Source organism: Phocoena phocoena, chromosome 4, assembly GCF_963924675.1.
Source record: "Phocoena phocoena chromosome 4, mPhoPho1.1, whole genome shotgun sequence".
In the NCBI taxonomy this organism is placed as follows: Eukaryota; Metazoa; Chordata; class Mammalia; order Artiodactyla; family Phocoenidae; genus Phocoena; species Phocoena phocoena.
Genome location: NC_089222.1, coordinates 68506286 through 68531528, shown reverse-complemented (window position 1 = coordinate 68531528; position 25243 = coordinate 68506286). Strand labels below are relative to the sequence as shown.

The window sequence follows — 25243 nt, the reverse complement described above, 5'->3', positions numbered from 1 at the left end:
TGGTTTTCACCCTTGGGTCGGTTAAGTGGGATGATGCAAGCTGCAGAGGAATCATCTAGGAAGTATAGTAAAAATAAATCTGAAATTCCAGCATAGTATTATTTTTGATCTGGGTGATGATTACATAGTATGTTCACTTTGTAAAACTTTATCAAATTATACACTTATTCTCTGTGTACTTTTCTGTATATATGTTATACTTAAATACAAGAAAGAAAATACATAAAAGAATATACAAGGGATCACTAAAATAGTTTAGAAGAAAACAGAAAAGAATATCGTCACGATTTGGGGCATACAAAAATTTCTTAACCAGGATACAAAGAAATTATCATCATAAAGGGAAAAAATGATGAACTGGACTACATTAAAAATAACTTGTCATTAGAAAATTTCATTAATAAAGTGGGAAAGCAACCCACAGGCTAGGAGAAGATATTCGTAACACATATATCTGATAAAGGACTCAGATCAAGAATATATAAAGAACTCCTTAAAGAAAATAGAATGATTGGCAAAGAAATTGAACATATAATTCACTAAATCGAATATTCAAATAGATAATAACCATAGTAAAATGTGTATGGCTTCATTAGTTATTAGGAAGATGAGTTAAAAACTACAAATTTTTATTTTTTGACCCCCTACATACCTACTAGAATGGCTAAAATGAAAGAAGATAGATAATATTAGGCATTGACAAGGATGTGGAACATCATGTACTGCTGTGAGTGTGTAACTTGGTACAAGCACTTTGGAACATGTTTTGGCAACATCCACTACCCCTGAACCCAAGCGCACCTGTGATGGAGCAATTCCACTCCGAGGTATCAGAGAAGGGAAGGTATAGCTCTCCCCAAATCATATACAAGAATGTTTAAGCGTAATGATTTACTGTATAGCACAGGAAATTATACCCAATATCTTGTAATAACCTATAATGGAATATAATCTGCAAAAATACTGAATCACTATGCTGTATACCTTAAACTAACATGATATTGTAAATCAACTACACTTCAATAAAAAACAGAAACAAAGGAAGTTCACAGCAGCACTCTTTGTAATAGCTAAAAACTGGAAATGTACCAAATGTCCATTACCAGTAAAATGGATTAAACATTTTGTTGTGGTATATTCTGCAATAGAATACTGTACTGCAATGAAAATAAGTGAACTAAACTACATGAAACCATATAGATGAATTCTGAATCTTAGGACATAATGTTGGATAAGAAGTTAGATTCAAAGAATTAAATGTACAGTAGTTTGAAAACAGACAAAACTCATCTATAGTTTTGGAAGTCAGGATAGTGGTTACCCACAGAACGGTGAGGGTAAGGACAAGAAGGTGGGGCAGAGGGAGCTTCCGGGAAAGGATAATCTATTTATTGACATGAATACAGATTATGCAGGTATATTCACTCTGTGAAAATTCATCTAGCTGTAAACATGTACTTTTCTGGATGTACCTCAAAATTATGATTACGGAAGAAAAATTTTTTAAAATACTGTATCAAGAAAACACAGCAGCCGGTTTAAAAAGTCCAGGCAGACCAAAGATGAACAATTTAAGTATCATAATAATAATAGTTATTATGGATTAAAGCACATTGAATCAATGGTAATCTGTAGGTTCATAATGACACTCAAATATAAGGAAATATTGAAAAATAATATGCATCACTCTTTGAGCTAAAAGAAGGACAGTACCTCTTTACTTTCCCAGGATTTAATTATTAATGGGCCACACTTTTACTCTCAAATTGTCCCTGTTTGGCTGATAAATTACATATTATCTCACTAATAAGTCAGCTCCTTATTTTGTATTGTGGATTGATAAATGAAAGGGAAGAACTTTAAGCATTTATCCTGCCTTTTCAGGGTAACTAAATAGACTCAAATGAAGAGACCAAGGCTTATTTTACAGAAGGGTTTTTGCTACAGATGAAGATAAAATAGAATTAGAAAACCATCTTTCTACAAACTATAACAAATGTACTGACTCCAATAAAGATTATCAATTGTTAAAAGTATTACTTTAAAACTATTATTATGGTTGATGGAGAATAGGATATTCCTATGGTTTCTAAAATAACACCACAATAATCACTTGTTTTTGTCACTAAAGGAAAAGTATGTACAACTGAAGAGTGGAGAGATCAGATTAGCATCACCCTAATCCAGCAAACAACTTTATCATAATTAAGGCTAAATCAACAAGATATTAGGTCTCCAGATATGCTTCACATCACCTACGGTTTATTTTAGATGCTACTTAACTTGATTCCATCATAGACTTTTGATTTAAATTTCAATTTACTGAAAATACAAGGTATAGAGAAACAAGCTAAGTGACATCACCAGACAAATCCAGAAGGTGGAATAAGCTGTAGGAAAACTGGTTCGGTTTTGTTTTGTCTTTTTTTTTTTTAATAAATCAGGGATGTTGAAAAAAATGTAGCTTGATTAAAAGAGACTTAAGGAGCATAATAATCAGAGGAAATGAAAATACTGGTTTAAACAAACCAGTAGTATGGTGCATTTTGAGAAATGGGTAAATTTAAACATGGATTGGTTATCAATAAGATGAAAATTTATTGCTATGAAAAGGCAATGATAATTAATGGAGGGAAATTAGGTTACAAAGCCACAGATATGGAATGGTCTCTTAAAGAAGAATATATAGTCTTTGCGTGTATGTGTATAAACAGAATATCTGGAAGGATGTGCAGATGTTCAATAGGGTTTTAGAAGTAGTGGTATAGGTGGAGAGAATATGGTCCCATGGTATTTAAACAAGATACATTTTTGGTTGTTTTTGCTTTCCAACTTTCTACAATGCACATATATAACTTTTATAATAACAAAAGGCTAATTTCAGTTAAAGATTTGATATTAGAAAGTCATGATTAATCAAGGGATAGGTAAATAAGATTGTTCCATTTTATACATTTTTAGTTTTTCCTATTGCAATTAACAGGACATGACTAAATTATAGTACTCAGAATTTTGTGGGTTATTTTAACGATTCAACCTAATAACCAGATATGAGTATACTTTGGGCTTATGTTATTTTTTTCTTTCTGAGCATGTTGAGCTACCTCTATGTCAATTATTGCTTCTTCACAATTTGATATTTATTTTGCTGTTCACTGTACAACAAATATATTTTGTAGTTGCTATACAAAATATATTCTTTGTTATGCTTTATTTTGGAAAGCTTCATTAGATTACAGTGGATTAGGAATGAACATTCCCAAGGGGATTTTTTTAAAAAATACTAATATTCTTCCCAGGATATGCAAAATGTTTTTATTGAGAAAAATATTCAAAACATTAATAGATTTCGATTATCACCATAATTAAATGAAATGAAACCTTTAAGGAGGGAAAAATTTGTATCTCTAAAATCTCATTAATTATTTAATTAATTTTACCCTGCGTTTCCCCAGAAGTATTTCAAGAGACTTATTAGAATATATAAAACATGACAGACAATATATCATAAAATAAATATGGGAATAAAAAATTTAAACGTTAAGGTTGAGAAAAAAGAACAACGCAAAATAAGCTTTAAAATGCTTAGAATAATACCCATATAACTAGTAAACATAATCTACAATTACTTTTGTTAAATGTCAGTTACAGTTAATAACATCCATGAAATAAAAGTGAATCAGTTGCTCTTAATTCTAAGATTATATTATAAATTCTCCTGAGATACTAGTAAAGAGATGTCGTATGAAGTCATAGACATCATTCTCAACAATGTATGTACCAGTTTCCATCATCTCGTTTTCACATTATTTTTAGCTTTTTAAATTGGAAACACTTCTTTTGGGAGCTTCAGATGTTCACAACTAAATTTCCATTTTCCAAAGAACTAATCTGTAGTTCAGTTGATAGTCTGTTAAGGTACTGTATGGCTATTAATGCTATTCATGTGAGTTTCAAGGAACCAGAAAACCTGAGGTTAAATTTTATAACTTTAAAAAAACTCTACAATTAAAAAAATTGAAATATGGTTATATTATGGATATGAACAAAATCCCTTTAGCAGTTATTCATTGATTTCTTTAAGTGTGTATATAATTCTATTTTTTCAAAAAGCACATATTTTGTGAGGAAAATTGTTTTTTTTCAAAGAGAATTGTTGAGCCTTTATTGCTTTCAAGCAACAAATAGTTTTTACATTTTATCATATGTCAGCTATTTTGCTGGGTGCTGAGGATCCAGTGTGAGAGGACACCTGAATTGGTGAATTCTAATATGTTACATTCTTGAGATACATTTGGATGCCCAATCAATGCTAAGTGAACTCCCCAGTTTAGCTATTAACTGCTGTAGTTTAATATTTGACAATCTATAGGCAAACTTGGAGTAGTGATTAAAAAAATACACAGATCTTTAATGTGGTTAATGAGGAAGAAGGTCAGCACTGACTCTGGTATTAATTTAGCATTTGCTTTTCACATTTAGAGTTTGGAGGGGGACCTTTTTATCTTTAACTCCCACCAGTGACTGGTACATGAAGCTGTTATTTTCTTTTTCTATTTTAACAGAATCAGAGCAATGGTAAGTCTTGATATACTCGTTTGAATTCGGAAGAATCATCTTCTTCAAAGTTATCAAATAACTCACTCAATTGAGAATACAAAAAGTGAGCCAAAAACCAGGGAGAGAGCTAAGAATTTGTCAATCCTTTCAAAGATTAGAATCTCTGACCTCTTTTGAAAGTTGTTTTCTATTCTTAAAGCGTCATTTAATTTTAACATCACCATATCACTATCTCTAGCAGCCATATCACAACAAACAGTTTTATATCCCAGCAACCTTATCTTAAAATACAGGGAAAGTGTACGTGTGTATATGTGTGAGAGAGAGACAGTAAAAGAATGTGGAAGAATATAAGAATAATTGAGAGGGAGAAGTGATAGGAGAATCAAACTTTTTGATTAAGCTAAGCAATTGATTTAGTTGAACAGGAAGTCTAGATAACTGTTCCTGGATTGGCCAGCTATTTTATTAACTTGAACATATTGATTGGTTAGTTAAACAACATATACACACTGACTGATATGTGTCACTTCACACCCTAGTGTCTACAGCATACATTTTGGCAGTCTGTGTCCGAGGGGCTGCATATGACTGGGCCATGGAAACAGCTGTAGTTGAATAGCCTTTCCTCCTGGAATAAGGATAGTTCCTCTCAGGTCCAACATCTGTTTGGAAGAGATAAACATGGCGATATAAAAATAATTATGGCTCAGTAAAGTTTGGGGGAAAATGTAATTTTATATACTCTTACCCAAAAGAGGCAATAATATAAATATTATAAGAAGGAATCATCTAAGAACCTAGAAGAAACTCTAAGATTTTCAACTTGAAAGTTCTTTTTAGATTTTAAATTCAATCAAGTAATTTCCTTTTCTTTTCTTTCTTATGAGAAGAGGGATTTCCTTATTTTTTTTCAGTGACATTTTGAGAAACCCAATAGTAACACATCACACTTTTCAACAACAAGTATGCATTTGACTTGGCTCTCTGTTTACTTCTCTGTAGATATAAATTGTAGATGTAAATTTAGTTGATTGGGTGAAGTGAGATATATAAGATTATGACACATCAAAATAACCATTATATATTTGAATGTTAGATACAGTTGTAGCTGTAGTATTCTTTTTTTTTCTTTTCAACAACTATACCACTAACAGGATAGAAAGGTTTTAGTACTGCAAATCAGTTGTCCTTGAACAACTGAAATTTCTAATGGTAATAGGTAGGGATCAAGTTATCAACATTAGTTTGAGCTGGTGAGTTGTGTTTCCATTGGGTTGGGAGGAATGATACTGGAGGCAAGGAAGTGTGCTATTTTATTTTGTTCTTACCTTTGAAGAGGTATAAGCAGCATGTGAGGACAGCACCAGCCAAGAAGCAACCCAGAGACCCAGCCATTCCAAGCCAACAGGACCAACCAAATTTATATTGGATGCCAAGAAATATATTGTGCAAAACCAGAGAAGAACGTTCCACATAAACATCAACAGCATACCACACAGAGCCAATGATTCCCGGGGCACCTGAAGGAGATGAAAATTGCTAAAAATAATGCAGGCCTTTTAAAAATTTAAATCCAAGGAGATTTAAGAGTATTCTACTGTATTGTATTTAAGAGTATTCTATGGCTCCCCAGCCCCATGACTGAAGTTATGTCAGCTACATAATCAGCACCCATATGGAAACTATGTTTTTAAAGTCCTTCATTTTAGTACTTTGAGGTTAAAAACAAATAACTAAAGTAGAAATTGAAAATTTATCTAACACTCCCACACTATATTAGGATAGACTAAGAAATTTTGTCCATCTTAAATAAAATTTAATTCTCACAGATTAGTCTTTCTGAAAATTGATTGTCTTGAAACAATGCCACTAGAGTCCTCTTGCTTTTAAGGTATAAATTGCATGCCAGGGCTCAGAGGTAAGAAAAAAGAGTGGCGAGTTGTCAGACAAAAGGCTATATGAAAATGGTGCTTCTGAAATCTGTAACCCCCAAGAAACTCTCACATTTTTTCTCTAGTAAGTCTGTCTGTGATATCTATTGAAGTCACAATTTAATTGCATTCTTTTCCCAATTGTTTAATGCAAGAAGTTTAAGAAGGACCAGATCATGAACACATAGTAACCATTAAAATACAGGGTGTAAATTACCACACCTTTCCCATAATACTGTAACTCATAGGTTTAGGATGAAAACTTTTTTTCGAAACTTAGAAACAGATTTTGGTATATATACATATACATATATATGTGTGCATATATATACATATGCATATATATATATATATATACACACACACACGTATATATATACACACATATATGTGTGTGTGTGTGAAACGGAGCAGGACCTTATGGTCTTTTCTCCCCTACGTCCTCCGCCTGCCTTTTGTCTGTGGAAAAACTTTAGCCAAAGAATAAGTTTAATCAGAGATGTGAGAAAATGCAGAAGAAAAAAAAGCAGTCAGACAGGACAAAACAATGATAGTTTAGTCAGTAAGCAAAGTCAAGGACCTTTAGTTCCTTCTCAAGGGCTATGGATAGTACTCTGAGCCATATCCTGTGGGCTGTTTTATAGATACTGAAACCCCTACCAGGTGGAAGAAGTTAACTATATGATGAGCAGACTGTAGCCATGACATAAGCTGCCACAATTCTGAGAACTGGCCTTAAAGAAATGGGAACAAACTGACCATGGAACTGAAGATTAACTGTACTTAAAACAATCAAGGTGACGCTGGTCAGACCACCGATGACCGATTTCAAGATGGCTGTCAGAGCTGACTGTATTGTTTCTACATGTAGCCCCTTCCCTCCACCTATGAAAGCTCTTGCTCCCTGATTGTCGGGGCGTGGGGGGCTGGGGTCAGCCTTTGGACAGGTGTCTGCCCTCCCCACTGGTTGCCTGCATCCAAAATAAAGCAAACTTTCCTTTCCACCATCTTTACCTCTTTATTGGCTTTTGAGCGGCGAGCAAAAAGACCCCACTTTTAGTTATGTGTATATATCTATGTGTGTGCATGTATATATGTGTGTGTGTGTGTGTATATATATATATAAATATATACATGGCATACTAATTTCAAATGAGGATTCCAAGGCTTTGGCCATCTCTGGCGATTTAATTTAGTATCTCTTTAGCCGTTCCTGCAGGGATTTTCTTCAGTGACTTATTTTTCTTTAAATTTAGTTCATTTTGCTATTTTATAAAAAATGGAGTAGATTAGTGATATCTCAAAAAGCATTCTAGAATAAAACTGCAAAGCATTAAATGATGTTTAAATTTGTTACATGAACACGTTGTTACATACAAAAGCTTTATGTTAAAACTAGGCTGGACATGGGAATGAATATCTTTAAAAGGAAAACAAAGTGCTAAATTCTTGTGATTTTTTAGTACAACCTAAGGATCCTTAGGGCCTTGTGTGAAAATATCAGGGAGGCCCCACTCTTGACTATGTGATGGGTGAGACTTTCAGCTATGGGCTTACTCTGCCCACATTGGGATCTTTACAACAACAATTAGGAGTAGATATTATTGCTGAGGCTTCACGCTAATTTGTAGACCAAGAAAAGGAGACGGATTAACTGACCTAAGGTCACACATTTTATATATGTATATATATATATACCTGCAAGCATTTGCTAACTTTTTGCTGCTACCATAAAAGAAGATGGTTTTCTCTCTGGAGAGTGGACTCATTGGTTTTCAATCTTCCTACACTTTGATTTCTTTCACAGTGTACTTCCTCCCAACTTATGTTACAATCCAAAAAAGACATGATGATAAAGGAAGACTAAATTGAATTTGATGACAGACCTCAGTAAAATATCAATTTTGCTGTTTCACTAATAAACACCATATAAAGTGATGCTTGATTTATGTCTTCAGAACTCCATTTATTCACCAGCTTCTTAAGTAGAGATAATAGCATAATCTGTTTATTGTTACAGTTATGATCATATGAGTTGGCACATGAGAAAAGCCTAACACAGGACTTGGTACAGTTTAGTTCATTGCCAAGAAGAACTGGTAAGTGCGTGTACAGGCAAGAAGGTGGCGACTGGAGGCTTATTTTAGGATTTAACTTCAGGAATAATCACAATTTTTTTTAATTTAAAGCTTTATATAACTTTTTAAATAGTTAGAAAATAGTTTGAGGACTTCAATAAACCCTGACCAGGGATATTAACAAAAGATTAATTATCTGATTCCAAAACTAAGGAAAGCAGTGTTGGTGGATGTGCTCCTTATTCCTTCAATCTAGAAAAGCAAGTCAGATATTATCCTGAAATGAACTACTTCAGAACAGCACCCTTCTTCATCCCAAGACCTTAGTTGGGTATCTTTATCCCCATCACTAGTCCAGACCAATACCTGCTATAAGTAATGTGGCTCCAGCAACAAAGCAGATGCGGACTTTGATGTATGGCTCGTCAGGGAGGAATTTCACACAGTCAAGACCAAGGAGCAGGATAATAAATCCAAATCCAGCTAAAACATCTGCAGTAATCATCAGCGCCCGAGTTACCACCAGCTTCACTAGAAGATCGGAGCATACGGTTTCAGCATAGTCAGAGGAAGGAGACATGTTAATACACAGAGGTACACCAAAGAACAGACAACCACGCACATTAACACATGCCCACCGGTAAAAGCAGACTTTAAAGATGCATGAACTTGAAAATAAATACCCTTAATTTTTCATAAAATGCAGAAATAGTACGAGACTATCAACAGTATTATTTGGTTAAGGACTGCTTATTATAGTCTTTTTGGCCATCTAGTAAAATGCCTGGCATATGGTGGGGACTAGGTAACTATTTCCTTTTTGCCTCCTGTTTTGGAATGAGTCTCATTCACAAGTATTAGCTTAATGCTGAATTGAAAGTAGAGTATCTCTTCTTCTGAAGACAACCAATCAGTATTCAATAAATAAATAATCACTACATTTGTTTGAAGTTTCATTGAAAAAATGTAACAAATTGGTTAAAATAGGGGAGCAGAATAAAATACTTCAAGACCTCTCTTGCCAGTTCAGGTAGGAGCCATCAGCAGATCTTTAGAAGGAGAAGGAGCTTCCATTATTAAACAGAAGACTATTTATTTTCTTTTATTCCTTCAGGTGGTGACCCTTCTTGGCCAACACTCTGCATTAACCCTTCAACCTTGCATTGTCAACGAAGCATATTTTAAAGCTATGGCCAATGAGAAGATATGGTAGAAAGTCCAGGAAAGAGAAGATCAGGTAAATAGAAGTAGAATAGTAGCAGTCATCTGCAATGGGAACATCATCAACTATGAAAGCCTCCTCACCTGTGAGTCCCAGTGACACTAAATTAAAACTAGAATAATGTTGTCACAAATGGAGGGTTAATTATCTGAAGTCAGAACTATTGTTACTTTAGCTGGCTACTGGAGAGGAATAATAAAATTTATTCCTTTGATGGTATCATAATTATGTTTTATTTTCATAGTGACCTGGAGTTTCCTTGTATTGAAATAATTTTTCCTCAATGATGAGACAACTTTAGGGGCTATTTAGTTATAGATGGCTTGTGAAAATGTGGCCAATTTTCCTCATTTCAAATATAAAATCTTTTTATAATCCATCAAAGAGAGGAAATCAATGCATAAAATCCGTTCCTACCTTATTAATAGGTGAATATTTAAGATCTCAAAATGTGACATTATTTTTTAAAATTTAGGCCAAATCTAAAGTTCATTTTGTTTTCTTCAAAATTAAGGAAAGAGAAAACTATGTAACTTATTAGGTGATATGAGTTTTTATATTTTAGCAGATCTCCTTGATCCTCAAATGTTATATATAAGTGTGGGCTTCCTATTCAGCACCCCAAACTAAGTGGTCCCACATTTTGGAGTGCCTCCCTTGAAATTTTCTAAGTCCTCTTCTGGAACCTGGGATCAACAGGGCCAGGGTTGCTATCTGGATGGGGTGCCCTGAAATCATTGTTGGCCCTGGTTTTCCCCTCTCTGACCCTTGCTCCCATACAAAGTGTGTCTCAGATGCTCTGTGGAACTACAGGACTCATGCCTATGGTGTCATCCAGGGGCCACACGGCTAGCCCAGTTCTGAGAGGGCAGCTCTGCAAGAGATTGCTAATGCTGGCCAGCCAGTAATTTCCTTTTGGAGATTATCTGAGATTTGGCTGCCAGAATAATGTTAAATATTCTGATTTGGGGGGTGGAGAAGGGCTCAAATTAACAGTATCAACAGGAGCCCTTAAAAAATGCATCTCGGGGCTTCCCTGGTGGCACAGTGGTTGAGAGTCCGCCTGCCAATGCAGGGGACACGGGTTCATGTCCCGGTCCGGGAAGATCCCGCATGCCACGGAGCAGCTGGGCCCGTGAGCCATGGTCGCTGAGCCTGCGCGTCCGGAGCCTGTGCTCCGCAACGGGAGAGGCCACAACAGTGAGAGGCCCGAGTACCACAAAAAATAAATAAATAAAAATGCATCTGGGTCTAAATACTCTAAGTATACAAGGTAATGAGAAAGGTGATCTAATTGTGATTGTATAAAAGATAACAAAGACCAAAAATAAAATCTACTCTCTTACAGGTAACATCCTAACTTAGAGGGTACAGTTATATTATTTTCTTAGAACACATTTTCATCTCTCTAGTCTTTAAGCATATGATAGAATTTTTTAAAGAAAATTAATGGATTTTTAGCATATTATTTGAAAGTAATAGGTAAAAATATATCAAAAGACAAATGTGAGATAGTATAGGCAAAAGATAAAGGACCATTTAAAAATATAAACAGTGGTTTTCTCTGTGTAGTAGGCTTGTGAATAATTTTATTTTCTTCTTACATAAATGTATATAACAAATATTTAAAAGTTTGAAATATTTCATCTTTCTATTTTCTTCTCAACTCTAGCCATAGCACTGCATTTCTGGAATAGCCTAGGGTTCACGTGAACATGAATGCCCATTCCTATTGACCAAATCGTGCTTCTTTGTAGATAGAACTAGGTTAGTGCAAGAAGGGAAAAAAAGAGGAAAACATAAAAGGCCTTTTTCTAAAAAATGAAATAAAAGCTTTATGAATTAAAAAATGCTTCAGGCACTCAAATCCTAAATGGCAGAGAAAGATATTTGTAAAGCACAGCTCCTTTTAAGTGCTTTTCCCTGCACCGAAATAGCTGTTCAGGGGAAAAGTCACATTCTAAGGGTTTACTTTTCATTTATCTTAAGAAAAGAAGTTGTGATATTGTACCACCACCCATCATTTGATTTGAAAGAGACTAAAACCAATTTGCTTTAATAACAGCACCAGTATTTCTTGGCACGATTGGATGTTCTAATAAGTAAATAAACAAACAAACACACAAATAAATAAATAAATGGTATGGAGAAGAGTTGAGAGAATCAGTAATAAGGTTTTTCGATCTATGAAATCTTTTATTCATAGAAACATGGGCCTTGTTAACACCTAATTATAATTTAAAGCTAAAGGTAGGGAAGATCTAGGAGATGGCTTTTTATTTCTGCTAAGAATGTGTCACATATTTTAATGTTTTCATTCCCTGATCCCACAGTCTGTGTCTCTCTTTGCCTATCTGTCTCCCTATCTGTTTTTCTGTCTCTGTCTCTGCCCCTCTATATCCACTATCTCTCTTTCTTAGCAAGTCATCCATTGAAATACTGTAAACTTTCTATCTGACCTAAGTCATAGCTAAAAGACATCTCCGAAATGCTTTTCATCTAACCGGTCAATTCTAATCATAAAATCACTGCACCCTGAAGATTTCATTTCAATTTAAAAAGTGTTTACTATAAGCCTGCTGTGTATAAGACACTATACCAGACCCTTTGTGGGATAGCAGAACTGAACAAGATAATATTTTTACCCTAAAGGAATTTATAAATACATGGGAAAAGATAAAATATGCTAAAAATGTTTCAATTCACATTTTAGAAATAAACTAAATTTCTAATTGAAACATTTAAAACTGGACAGAACCTTAATATTGAATCGTAAAAAACAAAAACACATAATGGAAACCTGAGTTCAATTTCCTTTGGTCTTCCCTCCCTGACAAGGGTGAGGTCTAAGGCATACGTACAGGGGTGTTCAGCAAGTATAGAATCGTACTCATCACAGGTGCGAATCCCATCAAAAGCATTTGTGACACACTCCCACCAGAGGCCTCGGCATTTTGTGCTCACCTAGATGTTGGAGAAGACACCATGTGAAACAACTCAGGCAGACACACTTCAATTCACCTTGATCAAAGGAAGAACTTGGCTGTTGTGAGTTTGATAGCAAAGTACAGTGGTTACAAGCATGATCAGAATTTCATTTACAACAAACACAATGCGTTTTACAGTATTTTCCCTTAAGCACTAACAATTCAAGGCTTTCCCCACCAGGAAGTAAAATCACTTCCTGATTTGGGGGTGGGGGCGGTAAGAAGTCATGCCTAAAATGGATAAAATCAGAATTAAACATATGCAAATGCCTATGGCTGGTTCTATCATCGAGTCAGTTTAATAGGGCGACAATTCATTTCACTACCATATGCTGACATTTACTTATCCAAAAAAAAAAATCAATATAACAATAGGTGATAACTGCTGACATCTTGAGTCTATTAGGAATGTACATTAATTTTTCTTCATCATGAACAATGAGTCCCATGAAGAAACATGTTATTATATATGAAGTTCATAAATTTAAAATAATGGTCAAAGAAAGTTATACATAAAGACCATACTACTTCTTCCTCGCTCCACTGACGGACTACCAATGTTTAAGCTATGAGATGGATGTAAACAAACTGAACATTAATTTCATACAACCTTGCAGTCATAAATCACTTTTACTTAGAAATGCTGTACAGATGATTCTAAGTATCCACTTAGAGCTAAAAGGTCCAAGTGTCCTGAGCCTTCTCATATTTTACCTATAAGCTGCAAGTCAAAATAGATTTCCTAGAATTGTAAACATGCCAACAGAAAATGTGTTCAAGTATTCTTGACAGAGCTTATACATGTGGATCAGAACTAATATGATTGTTTATTCTGATTTGATTACAGATTCCCATTACCTTGGCAATCTGGGAATAGTTTAGTAAGATTTAACCACAAATTATCTTGGAAAAAGAAAGCTTAAAGTTTTCCTTAAAGAAAGAAGAAACGACAGAGCAGAGTGGGAAGAGAAATGCAAAGGCAGGGAGATTATAATGGGTGCGGAGAAGAAAGGAAGGAACATGAAACATTTGATTTGCAAAAGAAAATTATATCAGAGAATATTTGCGCTATGAAACTCTGACCCATGTTCTGCGTTGAAGTTGTGTTTTGCACCAAATAAAACTCTACTGCTGGCTACTCCATCACAATTTTGAATGTTGTACTTCTGTTTTCACTTTGTATGTAAAATGCTTATAATTGGTAATAATTAATAACTCTATATCGAATCTATACTCTGAAGCAGTTACTGTTTAAGTGTATTATCACCTCACTTATTAATTAGAGGATCCTGTGATCTATCATTATTACTGTCCATTTTACAAATAAGGAAAAGGAGGCACAGGAAAGTTAAGTGATAACCCCAGAAAGTGTAGTTAAATAGAGGAGATAGGATTCAAACACAGCAGTCTGTGTGTACGCTCTTAAGCACTGCAGTATACTTAAAACCTATTTTTTTTTAATTCCAATTTTACTTCAGGTGAAAGTACTCCAGAACTGGAAACTGGAAGATAGTTTTGGATGAAGTAGTAAGCCCTAACTTTAATCTCATCCTATGGCGATCATTCTATGAAACCTCACTTTGGCTTGCTCTTCCTAAGATTAAATCTAGTAGTGATGTTTTAGAATGTTGGAATATCATCTGACCTGAGGCACCACAGAGACCAAAATATTGATAAAGAAAATCCATCTTGCGAAAACTAATATATCAATTTCTAAAGAAGGATGTGACTATCTAAACTTACATGCACATGAAATTTAAGCTATAACTGAAGAAACACAGACTTTAAATTGACACTCTTATCAGCTGTGTTGCATCCCTGGCAAGGCCTTACCTTTCTTGAGCCTCAATCTCCTTATCTTTATAAAGGAGCTAATGCTAGGGTGACTATAAGAATTAAAAATTACAAACACACACAACATAGATGATTTGCTCAATAAATGATAATACTAGTAAAATACTTCAACAGCATAGTAACCTGAGTAGTGACTGAGTTCAGCATTACTAACTAACCATATGAAAGTGGAGAAAGGTAGATGTAATGGGTAGAATGGCAGCCCCCCAAAAGATGTACCCATGTTCTAATCCCCAGAACCTGTGAATGTGACCTTATTTGGAAAAAGGGACTTTGCATATGTAGTTAAATTAAGGGTTTTGAGAAAAGTAGATCCTCTTGGATTACCAGGCTGGGCCCTAAATCCAATGACAAGTGTCCTTATAAGAAGAGACACAGAGAGGAGAGACAGACAGAAGAGAAGGAGGCAATGTGCCCACAGACACAGACACTGGAGTGACGTGGGCCCACGTCAAGGAATGCTTATGTCACCAGAAGCTGGAAGAGGCGAGGAATGCATTCTCCTTTAGAGCCTTCAGAGGCGGTGTAGCCCTGCCAAAACTTTGATTTCAAAATCCTGGCCTTCAGAACTGTAAGAGAAAAATGTCACTTGTGTTAAGCCACCAAATTGTGGCAATGTGTTATGGCAGCCCTAAGAAATGGATAGTAGAGACAATTTGTACTGAACTATTTTACCACAACAGAAGACAAGCCTTCTCATAGCCTATTACCCTTCAGTCTGTCAATTAACAGGAACACACTGGATCCAGTTCATTCCAATTTGAGCTAGGTTATATGGACCTGAAGTCCTATTCTATAATCAGAGAGTGACTGTCCCCAATTTCCTGCTGTCTAACCCAGCCACTGAAACAAACAAATAAAACCTACTATAGTCATTCTCATTATATGTGAGGTTATTTAGGAAATGAGCTGAGCTATATATGTGAGGATATTTAAACTAAAAAGAGTATTTTTTTCTTGCCAAAATAATCCAGTAATGGTGTCATTTTCAAGGCTATTGATCATTTACCTGCAATGACCATATTTAGAAAAGCAATGAGCTCATTAAAGGAAACAAGGAATCCAATTTCATTAGGTATTAATGCTTAGGGGCACAATATTAGATTGCTTGGTATTCACACTCAGTTAAGGTACGTGAGAATAGCGGCTGTAATTAACTAAACTTCTGTGTTAATATAGCACTTACTGGAGACACCCTTAAAGGTGCCTTTGTGCACAAAATACAAGGTTAAAAGACTGTTCGTTATTTATCACATTTAGGAAAGCCCTCCTTGCCTATAATTTAGAATCTTCACTTATCCTCCTGTTATACAATGGTTTATTAAGAACTCTCTAAAACAAACAAATCTACATTCTTTAAAGTTTTAAGACAAGGTTCTTACAAAGCAGACTCACGCTTAAAATCTTACGGTTAACCTTACTTAACGGGTAAAAACAATATTAACTAATAATTTCATCTCACAGCGTTGTCCAAAATAGACGATTACAAATTCAATCTTTGTGCTCTTAACATGTGATTCATATATTAATAAATAACATATAAAATAATACTCAGGGAATTTTTATATCATTTCAATAAATATCTGTTGGTGCTGAAGTGGGAAGAAGTCAGTTTATCCAATGTGTGGCAATAAAAGTGCAAGTCACAAACATGAGGCCAACCTAAATTTCTTAATATTAATTACCTGCCAACAGTGAAACAGTGAGGTTTTACAGAAGAGTACAGCTTTCTGGCTTCCCTTGGAAACTTGGTCAGTCTGGCCACCTGGACTCCCTGGCTGCACATAGCAGCAATTAGCAGGAGCTGAGTGGATCTTCAAATTTCTCCCTGTCATTTAAATCTCACCTCAAAGATATCCCTTCTTCCATGAGATTCTCCCAGTCTCTCCAGCTGGAGTTAATCTCTTCTTGGATCCCACAGTAACTAGTCCATATTTCTATAGCATTTATAATATTGCATTATCTTTTTATGTGCATTTATGTGCATCTGTCTCCCAAGTCTGCTTTTCAAACTATGTTCACTAAATGTCTGTCACGTGTCAGTCAACCGGCTAAGTGCTGGGGATACAGCAATGATCAAGAAAGGTATGGCACCTTGCTTCAAGGAGCTTACAAATCCACCTTCTCAGTATATAATAGATGCTCAAAAGATGTTTACTGAGGGAAAATATTTGTCAATTTTTCTAATTCATACACATTAACTCTCATTTCTCACTTGGCATAGAAAATGGTTACTGATATACTGTACACACAGTTGAGGCTTAATATGTCCTTTTGACTTGACTGAACAGGCTAGAATGTCTAAATCCAGGAGTTAAAGAAATATTATTGAGACCAGAGAGTTTATGCTGATTTGGTGTCAGCCTGGACCCTATCCACTCAACTGGCTCTGGAAAGTGTTTACCACAATACTAAGGATGAGCAGGATACCACATAGAAAAATAGTTTCAGGAAACTTTTCGGAAGAGGGACTGATGGTCCCTCTTCCTAGTTGAGTTTATAATGGCATAAATTAATTCCTTAATCCTGGAATTTCTTATTCTAACCTCTTTAGCAGTTTCCAATTAAGGTTTCTCTTTTCTCTATCCTAGCCTTTGCCAGTTTCCCTTTTCTTATCCCTCTGAAAATATTTACAAGTGGCAACACACAATTTTGCCTGCATTGTCTTATCTTCTGCAGTTTTGAGTGTGCCTGTCATGCCTCCATATATTTTATATATCTTTTGAGAAGAGAGAAACTTAAAAATACTTTAATTAATTGGCATTTTCTCCTCCTGTTACATAGGAGAAATTTACATATATATATATATATATATATATATATATATATATATATATATATATATATATATATATATATATATTTGGTTGGCCAAAAACTGTCTTCGGTTTTTAAGTAAAAAAAAAAACACATTTTTCATTTTCACCAAGAACTTTATTGAACAATGTATTCACCGTTTTGTTCCACTACTTTCTGCCACTTTTCAGGCAACTTCATAATTCAATCTTCCCCAAACTTTTTATCTTTCTGAGCAAAGAACTGTTCCAAATGCCTTTTACAATCTTCCAGGCAGTTGAAATTTTTTCATTAAGAGAATTCTGTAAAGACCAAAATAAATGGAAATCCGAAGGTGCAATGTCTGTTGAATACGGTGGATGAATGAAGAACTTCCCAGCCAACCTATAACAGTTTTTGCCTGGTCATCAAACAAACATGCGGTCTTGTGTTATCCTGATGGAAGATGATGCGTTTTCTGTTGACGAATTCCGGATGCTTTTCATCGAGTGCTGCTTTCATTTGGTCTAATTGGGAGCAGTACTTGTTGGAATTAATCATTTGGTTTTCCAGAAGCAGCTCATAATAGAGGACTCCCTTCCAATCCCACCATATACACAACATCACCTTCTTCGGATAAAGACCGGCCTTTGGTGTGGTTGGTGGTGGTTAATTTCGCGTGCCCCATGATGTCTTCTGTTCCACATTATTGTACAGTATCCGCTTTTCATCACCCATCACAATTTGTTTTAAAAACGGAACGTTTTCATTATGTTTAAGTAGAGAATCGCATGCGGAAATATGGTCAAGAAGGTTTTTCTCGCTTACCTTATGTGAAAACCAAACATCAAAGCGATTCACATAACCAAGTTGGTGCAAATGATTTTCAGTGCTTGATTTAGATATTTTGAGTACGTTTGCTATCTCCCATGTGATACAACGTTGATTGTTCTCAATTAATGTCTCGATTTGATCGCTATCGACTTTAATTGCTCTACCCAACCATGGAGCATCGTCCGGATTCTCTCCAGAGAGAATCTCTTACCTAAGAAAAAGTGATGGTATTTCTACAGAGATACTTCTTATTTAGTGTTCAACGTGAGATTTCCAAATATCACTTCACATTATATTTCACTCATTTATTCACTCTTTTAGTAAGTATGTCAAGTATCATAATAGGTACCCATTCACTTCATATTAACAAATGCATCCTGAGTTCCCATTATGTGGAAGGGGGTGCTAGGAGCTGTAGGAGAGCATGAGGCAAATTAAAGAATATTCCTAGGCTCAAATGTCTGCTAAAGGAGTTTAAAATCAGTTGGAAAGCAAAACAAGTATATATAATCAGAGTACATGTTAGCTCTAATAATTTCAATATTTATGTATGAAAGAATTGTAGCATCATTAATTAAAATAGAAATCCCAGGGGAGAACCTGGTAATGAAGATAAAATAAATCCAAATGTGGATTACCTTTCATTTGGGGTCATAAAATTTTAATCATAACAGTGCTTGGTCCGTGACAAATTCTCAGTAAATAATTAACAAAAGTTGAACTGAAAAATGAAATAAACTTGTGAAAACATTTTTTCTTTCTGACAATTGAGAGACCAGTAACTCTGTGAAGAAGCTACTTTCCTATTTTACTGTGGATAATGAAGAATTACACATTTTATGATGTAATTAACATATTTTTGTTATTAATTCATAATTTATTTTCTTTTAAAATATATTTAGTATATAACTTATGCTATTTTGTCTCTATTCTCTGCCTTATTCCCCTGGTTAGACAAAAAGGGAACAGTCATAAGTGTAAAAATGGAAAAAACCACAGCTCAGAGAAGTAAACAAAATGTGTCCAAGAGAATCAATAGAGAAAATAGGAACAAAACTTAAATCGCATATTTCTCCCTTCAGTGAACATTGTACAAAATGTCATCTCCTCCTCCAGAACAAAAACAAAACAATAAACTGCAAATAGATGGTAATATATCTAACATTTATTGACTGATTTGTATTTGCCTGGTACTGCGGTCAACTAGATCCACAGGCTCATTTAACCCTTACAAGACACCATGTGCATATTGTTACTCTCCCATTATAGAAGAGGAAATGCAGTTTTACACAACTTAAACATCTGTCTAAATTCACACAGCTACTGCCTGGCAGGGTGGGATTTAATCTTAGGTCCCTGTAACATCAAGTCCAACCTGTAAACATCCACACTGAAAAGCATTCCCTTCCTGGCCCCCTCAAGGTGCTGTGCAACCATCTAAGTAAGAAAAAAATAGTGTCATGGTCCAGGGATGTTGCTGCTTAATGACTTCTGTATAGAGACTAACTTTCCTCCATTTCAGCTCTAGGTGAGTGGTTCCATCCTTCCTCCAATTACCCCAAAACAGTAAAGTGGATTTCAAATTTTACTTCTCCTTCTCCATCAGCCTTCTTTCCCCACATGCAATCAATTATTAATCCCATCAATGTGAGTTCTTTAGTTTCCCATATCTTCATGTCTTTTTTAAAAAATTTTATTGAATTATAGTTGATTTACAATGTTGTGTTAGTTTCAGATGTACAGCAAAGTGAATCAGTTATACATATACATATATCTACTCTTTTCAGATGGTTTTCCCATATAGACCATTACAGAGCATTGAGTAGATAGAGTTCCCTGTGCTATACAGTAGGTTCCTATTAGTTATTTATTTTATATATAGTAGTGTGTATATGTCAATCCCAGTCTCCCAATTTATCCCTTCCTGCTTATCCCCTGGTAACCATAAGTTTGTTCTCTACATCTGTGACTCTACTTCTGTTTTGTAAACAAGTTCATTTGTACCCTTTTTATGCTTGCTGCCACACTAGTTCAGACCATCAATGTTTTCCTCCTGTTTTATGGGGAAAGCTGTCTAGTTGATCTCCCTATAATTCATTTTACCCTTTCTAATCATTCCCCACATTAGCCAGAATGATTGCTCGTTCTAAAACACACATATATGTTTTCTTACAGTGAACCACCCTTGTCTATGGTATAAGATCTATATTTTACATGAACACAAGCCCTCGATGATCCAGCCCTTATATTCTCCTCCTTATGTTGGAAACTTTTTCCAATATGTCCAAAGTGATAAACATACAGCACTCTCATACCTAGACCTCTGCCTATATCATGTCCTGTGCATGCAATACTCTCTACTTTTTCTTCCCCCTTAACTTGTTCTTCAAGCCTAGTTTAGATATTTCTTCTGGGTAGCCTTCACTCATTATACACGACTAAGTGAGCTGGCCACTCACAGTTATCTGTAATCATAGCACTGGTCATATCATACTGTCTATCAGTTTACCTGTCTGTCTCTGCCAATATGCTGGGAGAAACCTAAGGAAGATCCAAGTTTCATCCTCCTTCATAACCTGTACCCACCACAGTGCCAAGTAGACAGTAGGTATCAAAGAGCATTTGTGGAATGAAAGATTATAGAAAGAAAAGAAAAAAAGGGGAGCACAAAAGAGAGATAAAGGAGATGAAGGAGAAGGGTGGGAATAGAAAAAGCAGAATAAAAGAGAAGTAGGGCATGAAAGGTTTTTTAAAAGGGAGGAAAAAGAAGTGGGGGGGAGAAGGAAGGGAGAAGAGGAAGAAGAAGAAAGAGGAAGGAGGCAGGGAGGAAGGGAGAAAAAAAGTAAGGAGAGAAGTAGAGTGGGAAATAGGAAGAAAGAGCATATAAAGTTAACAGAAAAATGAAGACTATTCACAGTAGATTTCCTAGTGGAAATTTCTAGGGAGGTTCTAGATGCCATCAGTCCTCCAGCGGCTGGCCATCTCTCTGGAAGACATAGTCAAGTCTCTAGACATAGTCATAGTCAAGGAGTTCTGAAAGTCATAGTCACGGAGTTCATAAAGAATGTAGGACTAAAAAGGACCTTAAAACAACTGAGTTCAACTTCATTTTATAATTGAGGAAACTGAGCTGAAGACACAAGCTGTGACTGCTCCACAGAAGACAGTTAAGATGCGAACACAGGCTGGAATAATTTCAAAACCCAGGTTCTCTTCACACACCAGTCTTCCCCAAGACACACATGAATCAAGAATGACAGGAGAAGCATGGTAGCTCAGGACCCCTGGTCCCTGACTTGGGGCTGTGCACAATTCCGTGTGCTATTTCTTTTTCCTAATGTTTTTACTTTACTTAACCTCTTCAGGGCAGGTATAAATGAGGCCCCATACTATTTTGTAGTATTTTGAGTATTCTCTAGTAAGTCAAAAGGATACCTGAGCTCTGCTTCTTGCTCCCTGTTACTCACCTTTAGCCTGTAGTTTTGTTATTTGTCCTCTCTCTTGGAAGACCTCTGCTGCCATTTCTAACTTTTGAAATCCTTGGCATCTTTTTTGACGCTTTGTTCAAATGTCTTTTCCTCCCTGAGGCCTGTCTCAATGCTCCTGACAGGAAATAATCATTCTCTCTTCTTTGCTTTGTTCATTTCTTTCTCAAATATGAATTGGCCTACACCCTTTATTAGAGTTTCATGTGCATCTTTGTTCCTCCCTAAACGTGCGCTCATGAAAGGCAGGAATGGTTCTTGCTTTAGCTTTGACTCCCCTTGGAGGATTTGCATGGCACCTTTGAAATGACATACATTTCATGTTTGTTATGTTGAACTGAACTACAGAATCCATTTTCCAACACTGATGCCTACATCACTGTCAAAGATTAACAAAGCAAAAAATTCATTATATTCCTTTTTGTTTAAATTTTCTATGGGTATGCTTTTTTTAAAAAACTCTTTTATTGTGTCAATTTTTGTCCAGTAGTTGTTTAAAGTGAGTTGTTAATATGGACCAACAACGATATATGCACAAGGAAGGAAGCAAAGAGACAAAACAGTAAAATTGAGTCAGTTAGTATCAGAACCTTGACATTTATGGATAATATTATGGCTTTATATGCTAGCCAACTGAAGGAGTAATTGTTATGCGAGTTCCATGTCCCTTTAAAAATACTGACAAATAAAGAGACTGTTGGAGAGAAGGGGGCCTCATTTGTTAAAGGGTTCTTCTTTTTTTTTTAATTTTAGAATATTATTTATTTTTTTATACAGCAGGTTCTTATTAGTTACCCATTTTATACATATTAGTGTATACATGTCAATGCCAATCTCCCAATTCATCCCACCCCCACTCCCTGCTGCTTTCCCCCCTTGGTGTCCATACATTTGTTCTCTACATCTGTGTCTCTATTTCTGCCCTGCAAACCGGTTCATCTGTACCATTTTTCTAGGTTCCACATATATGCATTAATATACAATATTTGTTTTTCTCTTTCTGACTTACTTCACTCTGTATGACAGTCTCTAGATCCATCCGTGTCTCTACAAATGACTAAAGGGTTCTTCTTTTAATGGGGAGGATTACTGGGGAAGATTTATTGCAATACATCTCAAGTATGGGAAATATGAAAGAAGCTAAGAACTACTAAACTATAGTCCGAGGTTAGCAAGGATTTACTCAAGGTGAATCAACTAGACTACTCATTCCTCTCATTTTACCTAGAAGTGTTCTTGCACAGAACAGAGGGAAGATTGGTTGTATGTACTGAGATGAAAGCAAGAAGGCACTTTAAATGCCAGAACTCCCAATCCGTCTCAGCAAGGTCTGACCCTTTCTAAACTTTCATTTCTTATCAAGTGAAGTTAGCAGTTCCATCAGCTTAAGGAGAAAGATTTTCAAATTGCTTTGGAAAATATTTTAAGAATGCTTTTAGATGAGATTTTGCATGTTTCTAAAAACATAATTTTAAGTGAGCTCAAGTCCAACATATTTCTGTATTCATCACCTACTACTGGCAGCCCATACTCTAGCAAGCTAATGGCAGAAGAACATTTCTATCTGCACTTTTCTGAGTACTGTTCAAAGGACAGTTTTGGTTTGTTTTTTTCATTCACCACTTATGTGCATGGCCAGATAATGCACCACTGGATTAACATATAGCAGACATCCTTTATAGTATTTCAGTTCTATCACAATTTTCAGAAAAATAATTTTCTAGTGCTAAAGAAGCACTTAAAACTCTCTTGGTTTTGAAATACCATGTAAGAGTCAGAGGAAATTTAAAAGCAAGAAAAAATAAAACGCAAAAATAATACACAGAGAAACAAAAGATTATTACTTTCCATTCGAAACTCCAACTTGGAAGTTTAATAAATAAAATTAGAAGAAAAAATATAAAAACTTGCCCTCAGGTATCTTTCTTAAACTTCATAAACGTATAGCATTTGCTAGAGTAAATTGTTCCATTCAGGATGTACATAGGAGAACATAGTGAGTTGCTGTATATTCTCAGTGAGTTCCTGATATATTGTTTCTTTTTCTCACCTATGCTTTTTGAAACCTTACAAATGAATAGTTGCTGAGTCTGAAGAATTGATTTTCACTTAGTTTGACCTCTCTCAGATTCCTATAGCCACAGAAAATAATTCTAAATTTGAAAACTACTTCTTTCAGAGCTTCTCCAGTGAGAAAAATAAAATTTTCAAATATGAACCACTCACTCATCTTGTACATGAAGAGTAGGTTCCCAAGAGCAACTCATTTTTAAAAGAGGGTTTCTTAAACCCATATCTGTCTCCTGTACTTTGGGACACACTAGAAAAACTTGGTTTCCCAGAGAATGTTTTCTCCTACTAGGAAACTCCTTACAATGACATTTTTTCCATTGCACAGTAATTGGGTAGGTTTTATATGACTTGAGTTTGATCACTTGATCAACATCTAGATGATCACTCCTTAAGAAAGTCTATCATACTACTTTTAATGCTGTCTTCAAGATTAACAAATTTCTGCTTGTGAGAAAGGATGTTAATGGAATGTTATTCAATTTGGTATATGCAGCAATGGAAGAGGTGAATTTCTAGAAAGCTTATATAATTACGCTTGTGTAAATTTACCTTTATGAAAAAGGGCTTATTCAGTTACCTCATCTGTAAAATGGGATAACAACAATACCTACCTCATAGATGAGCTGTGAGAATTAAATAAGCTAATAATGTAAAGACTCAATAAGTAGTAAGTAAGAAGCAAGTCCAACCATGTTGGCTATTATTACTATCTTAGTCCTAGTGAATGTAATGGGCCAGTGGGGCTTAGAGAAAAGTTGGACAGGCTTGGGTCAGTAAAAGAAGCTGCTGACTTCTTACCTCCAGGGAGTCATCTGCATTCACCATCCAACAGTCTGTCCAGGTGGCCACAACCAAGAACCCAGTAGAGAAAAATGCAAAGAAGCAGGCGACATACTGAAAAAGATCCCTCATCTTAACGAACAGCCTGTCTGCAAGGGACACATGGGCAGCTGCCAGCCCTGGACCCACGCAGGTAGCTGGAATGCTGTCAGTCTTCTGTGCTTCTGGTACCTGGGGATGTTGAAAATGCTGGTCTTTTCCTTTTCCTTACTCCCCACTGCAGGCGTCTTAAGCTGCGGTAAGAGTAATACAAACAGGCTGTAACCCACAGAGGGGTCCTGGAGGTCATTATCTGAAGCAACGAGCCTCCAATCAGAAGCCAGGTCAGTGAAAGGACTGAGAATGTTTTGGGTGGGGGAGAAAAGGAGCCCCAGTAATGTTTCCTGCCCAGACCGTGGGCTAATGTGAGATGATGGTCACCAGAGGCACGTGTCAGCGCCAAGATGGAGAGAAGAAAGAAGGGTCACACCCCATGCTGACGCCTGTAAACTGATCCTTCTCAGGCCCTCCAGAGAAAGTGAGCTATTCTCCTCCTCCCCTCAGTAAGGGGGCTATATGGTTGACTGAGTGCTTTTATTATTAGGACTATTTTAATATTCGC

The 25243-nt window shown here is 35.7% G+C and overlaps 1 protein-coding gene across 1 annotated transcript; it reads right to left on the bottom strand.

Moving 5' to 3' along the window:
• Positions 1 to 4303: 4303 nt before the first annotated feature.
• CLDN16 (claudin 16) lies at positions 4304 to 24954 on the bottom strand. Its single transcript, XM_065876580.1, has 5 exons — positions 24601 to 24954; positions 12656 to 12758; positions 8939 to 9103; positions 5892 to 6083; positions 4304 to 5225 (listed from the first exon to the last, which is right to left on the bottom strand). The coding sequence occupies exons 1-5, from the start codon at positions 24712 to 24714 to the stop codon at positions 5092 to 5094; spliced, it is 708 nt and encodes a 235-aa protein (XP_065732652.1). The 5' UTR covers positions 24715 to 24954; the 3' UTR covers positions 4304 to 5091.
• Between the last annotated feature and the right edge of the window lie 289 nt (positions 24955 to 25243).